At 43.8% G+C, this 18,879-nt stretch overlaps 1 protein-coding gene across 2 annotated transcripts in view; it reads left to right on the forward strand.

Annotated features, from left to right (window-relative positions):
- abca1a (ATP-binding cassette, sub-family A (ABC1), member 1A) overlaps positions 1 to 18,879 on the forward strand; it is a 33,006-nt gene that overhangs the window by 6,793 nt on the left and 7,334 nt on the right. The window contains exons 6-36 of one of the 2 annotated variants that reach the window (XM_080859592.1): positions 469 to 590; positions 2,425 to 2,616; positions 3,452 to 3,541; positions 6,656 to 6,899; positions 7,099 to 7,238; positions 7,423 to 7,539; positions 8,402 to 8,584; positions 8,871 to 9,076; positions 9,341 to 9,517; positions 10,190 to 10,412; positions 10,759 to 10,980; positions 11,311 to 11,515; positions 11,949 to 12,059; positions 12,227 to 12,401; positions 12,520 to 12,651; positions 12,846 to 12,985; positions 13,075 to 13,212; positions 13,356 to 13,576; positions 13,790 to 13,862; positions 14,079 to 14,281; positions 14,616 to 14,667; positions 14,753 to 14,866; positions 15,092 to 15,240; positions 15,519 to 15,643; positions 15,741 to 16,032; positions 16,136 to 16,263; positions 16,359 to 16,464; positions 16,614 to 16,688; positions 17,593 to 17,759; positions 18,129 to 18,306; positions 18,565 to 18,680. In XM_080859592.1, coding sequence (XP_080715718.1) covers positions 469 to 590; positions 2,425 to 2,616; positions 3,452 to 3,541; positions 6,656 to 6,899; positions 7,099 to 7,238; positions 7,423 to 7,539; positions 8,402 to 8,584; positions 8,871 to 9,076; positions 9,341 to 9,517; positions 10,190 to 10,412; positions 10,759 to 10,980; positions 11,311 to 11,515; positions 11,949 to 12,059; positions 12,227 to 12,401; positions 12,520 to 12,651; positions 12,846 to 12,985; positions 13,075 to 13,212; positions 13,356 to 13,576; positions 13,790 to 13,862; positions 14,079 to 14,281; positions 14,616 to 14,667; positions 14,753 to 14,866; positions 15,092 to 15,240; positions 15,519 to 15,643; positions 15,741 to 16,032; positions 16,136 to 16,263; positions 16,359 to 16,464; positions 16,614 to 16,688; positions 17,593 to 17,759; positions 18,129 to 18,306; positions 18,565 to 18,680 — 4,816 coding nt within the window. The remainder of the gene's footprint in view (positions 1 to 468; positions 591 to 2,424; positions 2,617 to 3,451; positions 3,542 to 6,655; positions 6,900 to 7,098; positions 7,239 to 7,422; positions 7,540 to 8,401; positions 8,585 to 8,870; positions 9,077 to 9,340; positions 9,518 to 10,189; positions 10,413 to 10,758; positions 10,981 to 11,310; positions 11,516 to 11,948; positions 12,060 to 12,226; positions 12,402 to 12,519; positions 12,652 to 12,845; positions 12,986 to 13,074; positions 13,213 to 13,355; positions 13,577 to 13,789; positions 13,863 to 14,078; positions 14,282 to 14,615; positions 14,668 to 14,752; positions 14,867 to 15,091; positions 15,241 to 15,518; positions 15,644 to 15,740; positions 16,033 to 16,135; positions 16,264 to 16,358; positions 16,465 to 16,613; positions 16,689 to 17,592; positions 17,760 to 18,128; positions 18,307 to 18,564; positions 18,681 to 18,879) is intronic. The other variant, XM_080859593.1, reaches the window with a different exon arrangement.

Below are 18,879 nucleotides of genomic sequence, written 5' to 3' on the forward strand. Positions count from 1 at the left end.
TCTTATCTGAATGACCCATTTGTTTAGCTGGGAGTCTGTTGTATCTGGCTCAGTAGATGTTAATTCAGATGGGCCACCCGTTTAATGTCATCAGTATAACACTGGCCATTAGCCCTCGTCCTGCTGAATTCTGATGTCACATTTTATATTTGTAAACGGGATAAACACATTTACGTGAAATCAATGAGCATTGATTAATGTAAATTATATTGTTATGTTATTGTATGTTTAAGTTCAGACAGGGACTAATGCCGTTTTCACTGATTGATAACTGATCATAAGGAATTATTATCAGCAATTGTTATTAACATTAACAGTGATAATCTCTGTTTAGATATTTAGCAGAATGACACTCCACTGATATCCATAATTAGTGTTTAATAATAATAATAATAATATCTTTATTTTATATTGCGCTTCTTCAGATACCCAAAGTCGTAGTTTAATAACTATTCTCCTTCTTCTCAGGTTTCAAGCTGAAAGACTTTCTCCGTGATAATGAGACCTTGTCTGGGTTCCTGGAGCGGAATGCGACTCTTTCAAAGCACGCCGTCCATCAAATTGTGGAGGCTGACGTTAACCTGGAGAAGGTATGGCTTTCAGTCCGTCCACTAAACCCAGCTCTGATCCAGCTATTTGTTTTTCAGATAGCTGATGCCTTTTTAAGAGCTGCACACTGCTAAATATTTCCTGTAAAAACTGCAGTCAGTCACTGGCAGCTTTTGTCTACTAACATAGAGTAGTTCTTTTCCACTTTTTTATTGGCGTAGTATTCAGAGTAACAAGAAGCCAAGTTTTCCATTATCTCCAGTACATTTCCAGAGGAAGGTCAACAGTGAGTCACTGTTTTCAGTACTTCACTGTTTTTGAGTCTACAGTAGGAATAAGACAGCACTGCAGTATCCTACTGGCAGCAATTGGCCAGTAAACTATGTAATGTTGTTTATAGTGATATACTGTTCAACATATGAAAGTACCAATAACCCCTAGCAGATGCACAGTATACATCTTCATCGGCATGTAAGCGTCCTGGGTATTAAACCCATGGTCTTGAGGTGGTTGTCCCCCTGCTCCACCAGCTGAGCACGGGTAAAGACATACAATCTACTTTTAGTACTGTCAGAAAATCACATTTCAAATTCATGAGAAGATATTGGAACAACAACTGGCAAGTCATTCTCTACCTAAACAGGTAGGCGATAAAGCAATGCGTTAGCAGCACTGAAATCGTGGTTTTGATTCCCAAGAGGTGCATAATGATTAAGTCTGTGTGCTATTCTCACTTTGTTTTATAAAAAAGACAGCTAAGTTCATAAACATAAATATGAGCAGTGAAGCTTCTTTCCTTTTTTACATAGCCATATTTCACAATCCTGTACTGATGCCAACTGGTTAAATTGTCAAATGACGCTTGTGAAGGTCCTTATCTGGTGTAATAATCATGATGCAAGTGTTTTAACTGTCAGGGGAATCCCTGTGACCCCCAAAGGACAGCTGGGCGTAGGGATGACTGGTAGAATGTCTTGCCTAAGCAGCGTCTGTTCTGTGGGGAAAACAGTACTCTCATCTGCTCAGCCAGAATCTGTGCTTGCTGCTGTTTTTGAGGCCAGCTGTCACATGACTCTCCACCATCCCAAACCCCCTCCCCCTCCCCCTCCTATTTTTCTTTGGGCTCACGTGCCCAATACTCTCGCCTGCATCCCAGTGGCTTATTGGATATTCAGAGGACTGTTCTCCACTCAGCTCTCTTCCCTTCCCTTCCCTTCCCTTCCCTTCCCTTCCCTTCCCTTCCCACACACACACACACACATACATGCTGAAGGTCATGTGTGGTGAAACACAATATTGTGTCACATTTATGTTTTAAAATGGAGGACTGTACCTAAAAGGTACTTTAAGGCCCATTGCTTTCGGGTTTTATTATAAATGATCAAAACATTTGATAATTTTTATATTAAGGTTTGGGAAAAGACAGGGATTGAGTTGATGTGAACAATACAGCCCACAATCATTGAAAAGGCCTTAGAAAAGCACAAAATCAAAGTTATTCTCACGTTGTTGACAGTGATTGAGTGATTGAGCGAGTAGGGCAGAGTGAAACATTAAAGAATCTCTTAGCACAGGCCGGTTCACTCACTAAAAGCATGTCATCTGTGGATGTGCAGAAAGGTTCCCTTTCTCTGCTAAGCACTGAAGCACTCACACAGATCCTGCCTATTAGGAAATAAGCAGAACATCAAAAAATTGTGATGATAGTTCTTGTACCTAAGTCAGTCACAATATTAAAGATTGTATGTGTATCGTATGCTGAATGTCATTTTTCAATGCCATTCATTCTTAAATAGTTATCATAATTTTTTTTAGAAATGTGAAATCTTGTGTTTGTGAAATATAACCTAAATCTATTTTTATTTATTTAAATAGGTTCTCATCAAAGGTTTTGGGGTGCACCTGAAGGACCTGTGCAACAACACATCCCTGAACGACTTTGTTGATATAGCAGACAAGAATGTAGCACAACTGACCCAACACATGATTTGCCAGTCTTCCGCCGAGTGGCTCGATCAGGCAGAGAGAAACTTTCTGTCAAACCTGGACTTCCTTAAGCCTATACGGGTAAGCTTCACCGAGAAATACTGAAACGGCAACATCAGGCTGACATTGTCACTGAACACATTTTTAGCATTTTGACAGGTCTGAAAAGAACAAAGAAGACAGCCATTCAGCTGACAACTAATTAACCAAAGACCTATTTTCCTGAGGGGCGGTTTAGGAATATTTTTGTGAGGCAGTCAAGTGAAACATTTCTTTTCAGTCTGATCTGGTCAGATGATTTTGTGGCACAGCGATGAATAGTTTAACATAATGTCCACATGGAGTACCATGCCAAACTCTGTGCCAACTGCCAAGAGGAACAATTAAGGCAGTGGAGATGAATAGATTTCTGTATATCAAAAATAAATAGATGGACACTGGCCAAGCTTTGTACTTTTGTTTCTCATTCAGTTGCAACCACATTAGCAGTGAATGCCTTCCTTTGTGTTGTCTGAGTAATGAGAGGTCAGTAAGGTAAACTTGGAAGACTGAGTGCTGCTTACTGGAAATGTGTCCATTTTATGATTTGGAGAATCCTGTCTTGGGTCATCGTACAGCAGTATGTGATTAGGTTTCCCAAAAGATGAATATTCATTATTTTTAATGGATGACAAAATACAAAATACATTACAGAAAAAAAAGTGTATCACACATATGTATCTATCTCAGGAGATTTCAAGAGCCACTGAAATAACTGGTGGTAAATAATTGTGTGTGGTACACTGTCTAGTGGCATTTACTCTACAGCACTATAAAGTAATAGTAAAGTATATATGTTCTGCATTTGTTCTGATATCTTGGTTGACACAAGAGAACGTGTTGTTGTTCTAATGCTATACCCATTGTTTTTTAACAGAAGGATGTGAGGTCTGACCCCAAGGTCGTTCGAGATGTGTCCTCAGCCACAGACAACCTACTTGAGAGCCTGGGATCTTTAGCCGTGGAGGTAAGTGGTCCCTGAAAACATCTCACTGCTACAGTTAGAGCTAGATTCCAGAGGGAACAGCCAGATAAGCTTCCCAGAGAGATAGGGTTTCAGACACCATTTAGTACTCAAGTGTCTTCATATTATAACAGATGCATTGGATCCTTCAGTTCCCTCTCACAGCACACATGTGTCAGTGGAGCAGTTAACATGGCCCTCAGTTGTTATTCTTTCGTTGCTTGTGTTTGGTAATGTTCGATTGGCCAGAATGTGTCATTGAAATGATTAGAAAATGGAGAAGTGAACATCAAAGTGACAGTCACTAATCCCCCTATCGTGCAAGAGTCTTCTTGATTTGGTCTCTAAATATGGTTCCTAAAACGTTACACAACCAGGGTTCTGTTCCTTTTTTCCTCTGAAGATCATGAATGAGATTGCTGCCCGGAGATGCCTATTTTGGTCAGCATAGCTGCCATTTCCGGATTTGAGAGAAGTGATGCAGATTTGCAACCTGATTCCCTCTAAGGGATCTGATGCCTTCGATCCAGTCAGCAAGCCTCTAAAAAAAAACCAAGACAGCACTAAGCATTACGTTGCAGCGCAAGAAACTAAATCTTTGCTCTGCACTGTAAATCACTTAGCAGAGCTAGCTTGGGTTGTCACAAGACCACCAGTCAGGATTTAGTTTGGTTGGTACAGCTGAGTTGGCTAAACGTGAGTTAACAGGCGGTCAGCTGCCAGAGAACACAATACATTCCTCCTGGCTCTGGGAGCCCTTAGCCTTAGGTCGTTCAGCTACAGCAGATTACAAACGGGGAGAGCTTTTCGTGTGTGTACTCTCTGCCAAACAAAGAAAAGTGTGTGTCTCAGAATCATATCATGTACAAAGTAAGCAGACACTCGAAGCGGCCAGTTGTCACATTTATCTCAGAGAACTGTAGCACATGCTTTCATGCTTTCGTCAGTGAAGTAAAACCATTCATGAACAAACACACCATGAACAGCATTTCTAATTAAGATCATGCCAATCATCCCAGAGTGTACGATCCTTTGTTAAACCAGTGATACTTGTTGTTGTTACTGGCTTCACCCTTATTTTCACCCTATATCAGCGGTGCAGATGGGATTTTTGAACTGGGGGGGACGCTAACATTTTTTAAACGTTATTTACAGATGATTGTCACCTTACGTAGGGAGAGTGGTGGGGACGGATCAGGGTCACTATGAATCTTCCCCAGTGCTGTCTGCGCCCCTGCCCTATATACCTTTGCTCACTCTCTTGATTAATTTAAATCTCTCAAACGTCTTTACCTTGTGATCCATTTAGCTGCTTTAGATGCAGTTGATCCAGCAGCCCTCCTAGCAACACTTTAAAGTGTTCTCTTTGTGTTGCGCTGTGAGGCCCTGTGGGTTTGGGGGGCTGCTTCCGCACTGCTGAACTATAGTAACCCCGCACTAAGCCAGAAGCGACTCCAGGTTACTCCAGGTCGCTCGTCTTGCATTACTCAGCTAGTTTGCACGTTCTTCTGTCTTCCCTCCCTCCCTCGCTCTGCCACAACACCTCCTTATAACCAAGTGCCGCGTGTTCATCAATGCCACAGAGGCAGAAAAAGGCCGAGACAATAAAGGGAGTCTTCCCTTCAGATAACTGTGGCTGCCAGAGAGAAAGAGTGGGAGGCATGGAGTGACCCTGGCGTCGTTGTCTCTCCCCTCGGAGGGAATGTTCTCTGTGCGGTTTAAGGATGTTGATGTTTCTCATTTTTCTCTGGGAGCATGTGATGTGCTGACGAGGCTCCAAACAAATGTACCGCCTGCCCACGGGCAACACTGTGCAGCTGCTGTTTCATTGTTCCTCCCTTTTACAGGCACTGCTGCCATACTTATTCTTGGCGTAGAAGTGTGTCACTCGTAACACATTGCTCTTAAACTGAGACATTGTGGCAAAGACAGGGGTTGATCAAGTTTGAGAAAGTACAAGGAGAGTGTGCAAAGAAAGTGCAAAGAAAGAGCTCCTTATATCCCCCTTGGAAGTATTTTACCACTTTCCACAAAGGTCAATGAACTCGGTTTGTAATGAAGTCACACATTTGAAAAATGTTGTGTTGTATCAGTTAAGTGGCTAGAGTGAAGTGCACACAGGATAAATAGGCTGGTTTGTGATTTGCTGAAGGACCGAAAATAACTTTAGCACTGTTCGCTCTTCGTGCCCCGGCACGTCTCAACCTCGTGCTCGTTGCTAGGCAAAAGGTTCAAGTGTGGCTGGTTTTCATAACCGTTGCCCGTAAGCTGCAAGATTAGCCTTAGAAATCCCAATGAGTCTTTTGTTTCCAACTCCTTTTCTCACTACTTTCCCCCCTTCAGCATTCGCACATGTTTACACATTTATTTTGGATTTTCTTTGGTGGGCTATTTTTTCCCCCTCTCAGTCATTCCCACTTCTTGCAGTTTGAGTTATTGGTGAACTAATATCTTCTGTGGAAGCCTGACGGATAGTGTAGAAGTGTTGGTAGATGTCGTGCTATTTCAGGTTCGTTTATCAGCGCCTGAGAAAACCCAGACAGTGCTGACACTAATGACACCTTGTGACAGCATGTACCAGGAACAAACAACACAATGTGCCCAAGGCGAGGTTTTGAAGATGAATACTCAGTACCTACACAAAATAAGCCCTCATTAAAACAAGGGGAGGTGTAAGCAGGGCATTTTTTCCTTGTGGTTTTGGAGTGGATAGTGGAATGTTTGTTGGCTTCTAATCTCTCTTTTTTTGCTTTTTTAAACAAAGTAACATGAACCACTCATGACAGATATCTCCAGAAACTGACACAGGTGTCTGGAGCTCACCAGAATGAAGTGGCTTCACATTTCAGCTTACTCGTGTACATATTTGAGGCTGCTTCTGCGGTGACCTAGAATGTGTAGTCAGTGTGTTTTTAATACATTTGCTTTAGAATTTCACAATTTTATCATTGGCAGATACCAATTTCTTGTTTCAATGTTAGACATGGAGATTGCCAGGCAGAGTGTCTGGAATGTTCTGTGCTCCATGGACACTATTGCTAAACTCAACATGCAGTTGCTGTAATTATGACTAACTCTTCATTAACCTTGAGTCACTTCTCCCTGCTTGTGTCACAGCTGGCGAGCATGAAGAGCTGGCGAGACATGCGTGCGGAGATCCAATACCTGACTGCCAACGCCACACGCTCTCCCAGTCACATGTACCAGGCCGTGTCCCGCATCGTATGTGGGCATCCTGAAGGGGGTGGCCTCAAGATCAAGTCCCTCAACTGGTACGAAGACAACAACTACAAAGCCCTGTTTGGAAACTATGGCAACAGTAGTGAGGACGAACCAGTGTCCGCCTATGACAACACCTCCAGTGAGTTCAGTTCTTTCACCTAGCTCCCATCCATCCCCCTGTTCATCTCTCCCTCTAGTCCTTGTGCATGGAATTGGTCCATCCATTCTTATTCTATCTACTTTTTGTGTGTAAATGTAATCAAAGTTCCAATACGTCTCCTTTGTATGTTATGTTTGACATTATCCCTCTTTAACATTCGATCACTCTCTTGCCCCAGCTCCTTACTGTAATAACATGATGAGGAATTTGGAGTCCAGTCCTATCTCTCGTATGATCTGGAAGGCCTTGAAGCCGCTTTTGATGGGGAAGATCCTCTACACACCGGATACCCCTGCAACACAGAGGATTATTCAGGAGGTAACAGACCAACGTAGAACACGTTAACAATGTGGGAATAACTGCCCTGTATTCTCGCGTGTGTAAAAAGGAGAACGCTGCCAGTTGTTTTTACGTCACATGGAACACCATTGCTGTCACAAAGTAGTCACTTCTTGATTTGGTTAGCAGCACATTTTCAGTTTTGATCTTGTGTGTCTGTCAGGTCAACAAGACGTTCCAGGAGTTGGGAGTGCTGCGTGACCTGGGGGGCATGTGGGATGAGTTCAGGCCGAAGTTATGGAACTTCATGGAAGACAGTGAGGAGATGGACCTGGTCCGGGTAAGAGAGCAAACAAAAACACACACGCACACACACACACACACACACACACACACACACACACACACACACGCACACACACACAGTCTGAATAATTCACTGTCTGGTCTGCATTAGCCTCTGCTGCGCCATGCTGTCCCACGGTGGACAGATGTGGTATTTACCAGAAAGCTGCATTCACGTGTCTCTCATTGTGCTCCCCGTCATACATCACCATCCATGATTCAGTTTTGTGCTGCGCCGCAAATTAGTGCTCCCCAGTCATCCCAGACGCGTTTATGACCAACTGTCCTGTATACAAAAAGTGTTCCACAGCCATCCCAGACATGTTTATGACAGACCGTCATGTAGACAAACAGCTGTCACATGTCAATCATCCATATCATAGTAAACACACATGGCTCCCTGTGAGTCATCTCACAGGTGACCTTGACAAACAGTACCAGTCAAAAGTTTGGACACACCTTTCATTTTAAAGTCTTTTCTTTACTTTTATTATTTTCTACTTTGTAGATTTATCCTGAAGACATCTAAACTACAAAAGAACACATATGGAATGATGTTCTAAACAAAAAAAGTGATATCTACCATGCTTAAAATAATAAAAGTAAAGAAAATACTTCTCAAAAAATTAGAAGGTGTGTCCAAACTTTTGACTGGTACTGTATAAGGACTGAAGGATTAAGGTCAGATGTAAGCTGTTACATCATCAGCCCTTAATTATGGAAATGAGGGAATTATCTGTGATTTGTGACACCTAATCGTGTTTAAAGACCACATTCTGCATGCCAATGTTTTTAAACACTGCTATTAGAGGCGACTGGATTGAAATGTGATATGTTTCCTGGATGTTGTCTCTCAGACTCTACTACAGAACAATGCTAGCGCCCGGTTCTTCAACGCTAAGCTGAGTGGAACGGAGTACCGGGTGGAGGACGTTGCCAGCTTCCTGTCCAAAGAGAGGCCCCCAGGGACTGCCTTTACGTGGCGAGAAGTCTTTAATGAGACCGACCAGGCAATACAGACCATTTCCCGCTTTATGGAGGTTAGTCACAGGCATGAACACACACACACACACACACACACACACACACAAGCACAGACATGCAGCTTTGACACAAAATATAGGGGAAAGGGGAAGGATGACGTCAGCTGTCTCACGAACATGCAATTGAGTAATGGGGAACTGAGCATGGGAGTTGCTGAAACCATAACCAGACTGAAATCATGTTCTTAGTTTTCCTCAGAATAAATTATACTCAACATGAGTAGAAAGAGAGCACAGTGACGTAGTTAAATCATGAGATAATTGTTTGTTTGTTTTGTTTAAGTGTGTCAACTTAGACAAGCTGGAGCCTGTTGCCACTGAGGAGCGTCTGGTGAACAAGTCCATGCGTCTCCTAGACGACCGGAAGTTCTGGGCGGGAATCGTGTTCCCAGACATGCAGGCCAACAGCGCTGACCTTCCGCCCAATGTCAGCTACAAGATCCGCATGGACATCGACAATGTTGAGCGCACCAACAAGATTAAAGACGGGTATGTCACAAGATGTAATGACACTCTGTTTAATCTGTATTTTCCCTGGGAGGAGCAGCAAAAAACACATGTCTTTCTGAAATGCTGTTTGTTGCCCTCCAGAAATGTATTTATGGAATGACGGTAGCATGAATTGATTAATTAGTTAATTGATGTGTTTGATTGATTGAATCGCTGTCTTATTAATTGACAGCCCTCCTTGCTGTTTTTTCTGGGCCTGCATACACAGAACCTTTACATTTGATGTGTCTTCTCCTCCCGTAGGTATTGGGATCCTGGTCCCAGGGCGGACCCTTTTGAGGACATGCGCTACGTCTGGGGCGGCTTCTCCTACCTGCAGGACATCATTGAGAACGGCATCATCCGAGCTCTCACCGGCAGCAAGGAAAAAACTGGCGTCTACTTCCAGCAGATGCCCTACCCTTGCTATGTGGATGACATGTAAGAGCGGGCACTCTGTCACAGAAAATAACTAACAATGTTGACTCCTGTAAACCTGGCCCACACAAATAACACCATTCTGGAACATGTCTCTGCTCTGGTCTGGTTGAGTATATCATATTAGAAACCAACTGTACTGTAGATGAGATAAGGTGTGTGCTATCATATCTCTTTGGCTTTGCTGCTTGTGTAAACGTATATACACTGTCAGTGTGAGAGTCCATAAATCACCTCTACAATCATGGTTTATTGCGGCAGGCTACTACTAATTAGGACAGAGTTGTGTGATAGAGGCAGTGGTTCTAAAGCTCCCCTGGGTCAGTAGGTCACAGACTGCTACTATCCCACACATGGTCATTTAACGACATGGATAGAGGAAACAAGGACCAAGTCTGATTGATTGGAACAACACATGAGTACATTTGAAGTTGTTTAGCCTTTTTTAAGTTGTTTAGCCATTTTCACTCTGGCAGGGGGACTGCCAATGGAAACTAGCCTTTTGGCTACAATTTGGAGCATTTACATTTTAATATTTATTAATGTACACTGTCCCTCTTCATCAAATAAACCAACTCAAACTGAAACTGAAATCAGATAAAGAATCTCAAAGGCTCACTAATTTTTCTGTCGTGTGTTAATAGCTGTGTTTTATGTGCTTTGTCTCTGCTGTAGGTTTCTGCGTGTGATGAGTCGCTCCATGCCCCTGTTCATGACCCTGGCCTGGATGTACTCTGTGGCCATCATCATAAAGGGCGTGGTCTATGAGAAGGAGGCGCGGCTTAAGGAGACCATGAGGATCATGGGATTGAACAACGGCACCCTGTGGCTCAGCTGGTTCATCAGCAGCCTCATCCCCCTGCTTATCAGCGCCGGCCTGCTGGTGGTCCTCCTCAAGGTGCGTCTCAGCGATAGCAGAACCAACATGGAGACCGTCTCCATTAACCCAGTCCCTTCTCTCACTCACTCACTCACTCACTCACTCACTCTCTATCCCTGTCTCAATGAACCCAGTCCCTTCTGTACAGTGGTAATCAGAAGGTTGCTAGTTCAATTTCCTGTCGAAGCGTCCTTGAGCAAGACACTGAACCCCTAATTGCACCTGGCAGTGTACCATCAGTGTAAAAATGTAAAATGTGAATATATATCCTTGTAAGTCGCTTGGGATAAAAGCGTCTGCTAAATGACGAAATCTAAATCTCTCATCCACTCCCTCACTCTCTCTATCCCTGTCCCCCACACAGATGGGGAACCTCCTCCCGTACAGTGACCCGGGGGTGGTCTTCCTGTTCCTGGGATCGTTCGCTGTGGTAACCATCATGCAGTGCTTCCTCATCAGCACCCTCTTCTCCCGTGCCAACCTGGCAGCTGCCTGCGGCGGCATCATCTACTTCACCCTCTACCTCCCGTACGTGCTGTGTGTGGCCTGGCAGGACTATGTGGGCTTCGGAGCCAAGGTGTTCGCGGTAAGAGTCGTCAATCACTAAAATGCCTAAGTACAAACTCCCACTTTGCTGCAGTCGTTATTTGTGTTGTATTGGTAATGGCATTGACACACCACACCAGTAGGGGATGCTATGCTATGTTTAATGTTAGATGTATGCATTAAGAAATAAACCAGTGTAGAACTATAACCAAATGTGGTGGGTCATCACTCATAGTTGTCCTGCATACTGATGCTATATAAGTGAATAAGTACACTACTGTTGCACTACTGTAGGAAAGTCATTACAAATTGTTTACATATTCTGTAGCTAATCTTCTTGTTCTCTCCCTTCTTTCTCTCCCACCTTTAGAGTCTATTGTCTCCTGTGGCTTTCGGGTTTGGCTGTGAGTACTTTGCGCTGTTTGAGGAGCAGGGCGTGGGCATCCAGTGGAGCAACCTGCTGGCCAGCCCCATGGAGGAGGACCACTACAGCCTCACCACTTCCATCTGCCTCATGCTGTTCGACGCCTTCCTCTACGCCCTCATGACCTGGTACATCGAAGCCGTCTTCCCAGGTGAGTCTGGTAGCTTCCTCTAACCAGGGGCGCAGATAGCACTGGGGACGGGGGGGACATGTCCCCCCAGATTCATAGTGACCCAGATCCGCCCCCATCACTCTCCCTACGTAAGGCGACAATCATCAGTTAATAACTCTGCACAGCTGATTAGGCGATGTTAGCACCCCCCCCATTTAAAAATCCCATCTGCACCGCTGCCTCTAACCACAGGTCTCACTGCACCCTCAACTCCCAGTAAACTGATTTCTGGACAGTCATTGTGTTGTATGGTTGACCACACTTCAACCATACAACACAATATAACCATATAACCACACGTCTCACTGCACCCTAAACTCCCAGTAAACTGATTTCTGGACAGTCATTGTGTTGTATGGTTGAAGTTCATAGGGGAATGATGTATTTATTGTTTGCCTTGTGCACCCCACAGGTCAGTATGGCATCCCCCGACCGTGGTACTTCCCATTCACCAAGACCTACTGGTGTGGAGAGGAGTGCGGGGGAACTTCACCCTATTCAGACAAGAAGAGTAATGCTGAAGGTAGACATCATGTCTTGATTCGTAATGTAGAATGTGTACTTCAGCAAAGCTGAACACATGTGTGTTAAGATATATATAACAATAATCAAAATATAATTATGAATTATGTTAGTCTGTTACAGTGAATGGGTTAAACTTAGGTAATTAATATTTGTTCCCATGTGTAGCTGTGTGCATTGAAGAGGAGCCTGCACACCTTGCTCGTGGTGTCTACATTGAGAATCTGGTAAAGGTGTACAGCCATGGCAAAAAGCTGGCAGTGGACGGCCTAAGTCTTGGATTCTATGAGGGTCAGATAACATCATTCTTGGGCCACAACGGAGCTGGGAAAACCACCACCATGTAAGTGAAGTAATACGTAATTATGAGCAGGCCTTAGGTTGAAGGAAACTTTATTTTTTTTTATTTGCAGTGTCACATAGCCTGCGTGCATTCATTTATTTGTGATGTTTTTCTCCAGGTCGATCCTGACAGGCTTGTTCCCCCCAACCTCGGGCACAGCCTACATTCTGGGCAAAGACATTCAAACTGAGCTCAGCACCATCCGCCAGAACCTCGGTGTCTGTCCACAGCACAACGTCTTATTCAGCATGTAAGCTCCCCACTGCCCTGCTAACCTGAAGTTAGGATCTATACCAGAGTTATGATGAATCACCAATTACCTTAATTTCCCTCGGGATCAATAAAGTATCCATCTATCTATCTATCTATCTATCTATCATAACTAAACCTGTCACTGGAGACAAGAGCTGAAACACTGATTTTGTTTTGTTTGTTCCTCCTCAGGCTGACCGTAGAGGAGCATATCTGGTTCTATGCTCGTCTGAAGGGCCTCTCTGAGGAGAAGGTGAAGTCAGAGATGGAGCAGATCATTAAGGATGTTGGCCTGCCAAACAAACGCAAATCCCGCACCAACCAACTCTCTGGTGAGTTCCCTCAACTCCTGAAATCGAGTTATGAGACGGGTCTGAAATGTATGATCAAGCACTGACACAGGCTTTATTTGCTCTGGCAGGAGGGATGCAGAGGAAACTTTCTGTAGCGCTGGCCTTTGTAGGCGGATCTCGAGTGGTTATTTTGGATGAACCCACTGCTGGAGTTGATCCTTATGCACGCAGAGGCATCTGGGACCTTCTGCTCAAGTATCGTCAAGGTAACCGTCTTGACCATAGATCTTTTTACTAATGTGAAGGAACTCCGGTTAATAACACATTTTTGAGTGATACGAATAGCAATCAGTGAAATGCATTCTGACAGGAACTGGTTAATGTCATCTCATCTCTGTGGTTTCCTCAGGTCGCACCATCATCCTGTCCACCCATCACATGGACGAGGCAGACATCTTGGGTGACCGTATTGCCATTATCTCCCATGGCAAGCTGTGCTGTGTGGGCTCCTCTCTCTTCCTCAAGACCCAGCTGGGGACCGGCTACTACCTGACCCTGGTCAAGAGGGACTTTGAACCACCACTCAGCTCCTGCAGGAACTCCAGCAGCACTGTCTCCTACATCAAGAAGGTACAACATCCGTTTTTTGTCTGTAGTTTACTTGCTTACCAGCAGGTTATACTCAGGTATAAAGAGTATGTACTGAGGGAATTACAGCCATTATGCTTGACCTTCACTTAAATCAATATTTAATCACAGAATTGAATTGCCTGGGGCTTATAATGAGTCATTTGTTTGTTTGTGTTTATGTTATAATATTTGATTGATCTATGTTCTTAATAGGAGGATAGTGTCTCAGAAAGCAGCTCTGATGCTGGTTTAGGCAGTGACCATGAAAGCGAAACCACAACTATCGGTAAGCTGAAAACACCCATGCCTCCAAACACAGATGCCTCCAAACACCCATGCCTCCAAACCTCTTTCTCTAGAAGTACCATCATTCTGCTTCCATATTCCTGATACCACATTCCTCAATCCTTCTACAAATTCTAAATTCCTTTAATCTGTTTATATCTGTCCTATGTTTCTCGGTAAATATCCCTGACCTTTATTCTCCCTCCTCACCATCCAGATGTCTCTCTGATCTCTAACGTGATCTTCAAGCATGTCCCATCTGCTCGGCTGGTGGAGGATCTAGGTCACGAGCTCACATACGTCCTGCCGTACGAGTCCGCCAAGGCTGGGGCGTTCGTCGAGCTCTTCCACGAGATTGACGACCGCCTGACTTACTTGGGCATCTCTAGCTATGGCATCTCTGACACCACGCTGGAGGAGGTGAGATGGCAGAAGGGAGCCAGAGGCAAATCACCTAGAAACATTTATGGGTGCAACCATAGACATATCTATACATATGTCTATGGGTGCACCTGTTTCACTTTAAAGGGATGCTTGTATCACAGATTTCAGTTACATTTTAGTCATTCAGGTTCAATGCTTTTATCTAAATTTACTGAGGGTACAATTGTACAAATATACATTTCTATCAGTCTGTGGGCTCCTTAGGTACTGAAAGAACTACCTTATTATAATTGTTAGCAGGCTGCTTTTTAAGTTGAAACCACAGGAACACCTTGGTAGAACTCTAATATGATGTTCATTTATTTCCAAGATTTTCCTGAAAGTGGCGGAGGACAGTGGAGTTGACGTTGCTGACGTTTCAGGTAACCAGAATCTCCCTTAGTCAAATGAGCCGCTACACAACAGATATGTTTATTTCTGTTGTTAAGTTTTTTTTTCCTTCATCAGATGGCACCATTCCAACACGCAGAAACCGTAGGCACGCTTTTGGGGACCACCAGAGCTGCCTGAGGCCTTTCACTGAGGACGACTTCGACATCAACGACTCAGAAGGTGCGCCAGGTAGTTTCTTTTTCTCATTTCATTACACTATCACTCAATCATCAATGGACCACCTTCTTCCAGTGACCGGACTTATAGCTTCCTGTCAACGTTCACGCTTTACAGTAGTGTTCATTTAGCTGATAAAACCACCTCATTCTCAATTTAATGAGCCCTTCATTTATGCCTAATGTAGTGCACACCTTAGTGTCTTGCTCTAATTCCCAATGGTTTGGTTTCCCTCAGAATCTCGTGAGACAGACTGGCTGGGTGGTGCAGATGGCAAAGGTTCATACCAGGTCAAGGGCTGGAGCCTGAGGAGGCAGCAGTTTGTGGCCTTGCTGTGGAAGAGGTTCCTGTATGCAAGGCGCTCCAGAAAAGGCTTCTTTGCTCAGGTTAGTTCCTTTCTGTAGTTATCAGTCTTTAATCATAGTCTAATAGTAATGATTAGTTAGTTATATTCTGTAGTAATTAGTCTTTAATCATAGTCTAATAGTAATGATTAGTAAGTTACATTCTGTAGTTATTAGTGTTTAATTTTAGTCTTATAGTAATGATTAGTTAGTTACATTCTGTAGTAATTAGTCTTTAACCATAGTCTAAAAGTAATGATGAGTAAAGTTGCTTGCCATTTAGTGCTCATTTTGTGTTGTGTTTCACACATCCTTTTTAGATTGTGTTGCCTGCTGTGTTTGTCTGCATCGCCCTGGTCTTCAGCCTTATCGTCCCTCCATTTGGAAAGTACCCAAGCCTGCAGCTAGAGCCGAGCATGTATGACGAACAGTTCGCCTTCATCAGGTACACACGGACAATCAGTGTTCCCCTTCATGTTTCCAACCTTAGTGTTTTCTTTATTTAACTTTACTAAATGTGGTCGCTTTTTCTCCCCTTACAGCAACGACGCCCCTGAAGATACTGACACAAACATGCTCCTGGGTGCCCTGACTGATGGCCATGGAATTTGGCCTCGTTGCACTGAAAGAGATTCCGATCCGAACGCTTTGTGTGATGGGATCGTCGATGAGGACTGGGCTGTCCCTGAGCTTCCCGACGGTGTGAGTGACATCTTCTTAACCGGGAACTGGACGATGGAAAATCCCTCACCCGGGTGCGAGTGCAGCTGTGATGGAGTAAAGAAGATGCTTCCGGAATGCCCACCTGGAGCTGGAGGTCTTCCACCCCCACAGGTAGATAGAAGCTACTTCCTGGGAGGCAAAAGTATAAAGAGGGCAAATACTGTATTTGTTTGTATTCTCATGGGGTTCTCTTTCAATTTTGCTCTGTTTATAGATTAAAGTCGGCGCAAAAGACACTCTGCAGAATCTGTCAGGCAGAAACATATCAGACTACCTTGTGAAAACCTACGCTCAGATCATTGGAAAAAGCCTGAACAATAAACTCTGGGTCAATGAATTCAGGTAAAACAACTCACCATTGATCTTTACGCAGAAGCTAATGCTGCTTCATTTCTGATATTTAATCTTAATCAAAACTGGCTGTGTTCCTCTTCCAGGTATGGAGGATTCTCACTGGGTGCCAGGAGTTCTCAGCTCCTGCCTCCTCCCGATGAGATCGATGATGCCATTTCTCACCTCAAGAGACGCTTCAGCTTAGAAAGGGTGAGACCCACTGCTGTCTACAGATATCTTGGATAACCCCATATTACTTGGCCTAATGCCTTTGTTTAGGGGGTATGGAGTTATATGTACAGTTATCATTGTATTTGAAGTTCTCCTTATTGATTGCCATGTCTCCTCTGTCTCTTTAGGGAACTGCAGCTGACCGCTTCCTTGGTAGCCTCTCCAACTTCATCCAAGGCCTGGACACAAAGAACAATGTCAAGGTATGTACACATAGCCTAGAGCCCCAGAGCTCTATCAAATAAGGTGTGGACACATATCTTAGAGCCAAAGAGCTCTATTGAATAGGGAGTGGACACATATCTGTGTGTCCAATGCTGTGCTCATTAAATTAATATGATGGTGTAATAATACTGGGTCAAGTGCTTATGTGTTCAGTTGTGTAAGGAGGTGTTATCGACCCCGTGTGAAGGCATGATTCCAACTTCAACCAAGTCCACTTTCTATAACGCCAAGCTAACGCTAAATAAGCTTATACAAGTAAAGGGAAATAGTAACATCGTCCTAAACAAAAATGGCTGAGCATAAGATCAAAGAACCTTTCTTGAATGAACACCTGTCAGCTGTATTTAAAAGTCTTTGTCCTTGAGAAGACAATACAAATGAGAACACCTCTGGTTTGCTAATGGTGTCTCAGATTAGCTGGGTATGGTACACATATAAAGGGTGTTGGCTGAAATCCTGCATTAAAGCATAATTGTACTTCAGGGGAACATTTTGTCCTGACAGTGGCGAGTTTTAGCTTCCTGTTATTGCACAGAGCGGAAAGACAGTCTTGTGCCCAGCCTGCGCCATGGTTTCAGTTCCCCTCATGAGAAAACCCCAGAGACTCAGATCAAACACAGCCTCCTTCCTGCTGTGGTCTGTGTGGTCGTGCTGTGATCTACGTACGCTCATTATAGCAGTGTCAGCTCCCGTCTCGCAATACGTTGAAGATCAGATGACATAGAGACGCACATCGGACCGTACTAAACTAAATATTAAGACTATATGCAGCTCGTGACAAATGCTGGCATATTTAATCCTAATTGTGGATGTATGATCCACGTGATGTACATGCTGAGTATCTGTCTTTCATAATGGCTTTGTTATTCTATTCCTTTATAGATTTGGTTCAACAACAAAGGCTGGCACAGCATGGGGTCCTTCTTGAATGTGATGAACAATGCCATCCTGCATTCCAACCTGAAGAAAGATGACCGTGGCAAGTTTGGCATCAATGCCTTCAACCATCCTCTCAACCTCACCAAGGAGCAGCTCTCACAGGTGGCGCTGTAAGTGTGCATTACTACACCACAGGGACTTTCTAGTGTATATACAGTACCAGTCAAAAGTTTGGACACACCTTACATTTTTTTGAGTTTTGAAAGTTTTTTCTTTACTTTTATTATTTTCTACATTGTAGATTAAGACATTTCAACTACGAAAGAACTCATATGGAATGATGTACTGAACAAAAAAAGTGTTATCTACCATGTAGAAAATGACATTTTCAAAAATGAGAAGTTGTGTCCAAACTTTTGACTGGTACTGTACATGCTGCCTCTATAAAGTGTGGGAAGAGCCTAAGGCCTCTGCATGGAAATCCTAATTCCTCTTGTTTTAGCACCAGCCCGAATCATGCCCATTTGTCCCCCCCACAGGATGACCACCTCCGTGGATGTGCTGGTGTCCATTTGTGTGATCTTCGCGATGTCCTTCGTCCCGGCCAGCTTTGTGGTCTTCCTCATTCAGGAGCGCACCAACAAGGCCAAACACATGCAGTTTATCAGTGGTGTGCAGCCATTGCTCTACTGGGCGGCCAACTTTGTCTGGGATATGGTAAGCTACACTGCCTCTCCTTCCTGCACATTCACACGACTGTATCTTCAAACAACATAGCAGAAATCCATGAAACATCCATTACATTTAGTCATTTAGCAGACGCTTTTGTCCAAAGCGACATTCAAGGGAGAGAACAGTCAAGCTATGAGCAATAAAACCTGGTGTAACAATACCATTAATCTCTTGTTTATGGTGCAGTCATTTGTGAGAAGCTGAAGTGTTCAAATTGGATGACCTTATTTGTCTTTTTTTTAGTGCAACTACGTTGTCCCTGCAACCCTTGTCATCATCATCTTCGTGTGCTTCCAACAAGAGGCGTATGTGTCCTCCACCAACCTTCCTGTCCTGGCCCTGCTGCTGCTTCTCTATGGGTGAGCCTGCTGCCACTGAGCCAGCCTGTGCAATCCCCACAAGTATTAATCACATGGATCTACTTAAAAGGGTTTTACTTAAAACATAAACAACCAGGCAGCTGGATGGAACATATATTTCGCAAACCTTAGATTAATACTAATACTAATTCCTCTTAAATATATATACAATTCTCCATATTGCCTGTTTGGTAACATT

The sequence above is a fragment of the Sprattus sprattus genome, assembly GCF_963457725.1.
Source record: "Sprattus sprattus genome assembly, chromosome: 20".
Taxonomy (NCBI): domain Eukaryota; kingdom Metazoa; phylum Chordata; class Actinopteri; order Clupeiformes; family Clupeidae; genus Sprattus; species Sprattus sprattus.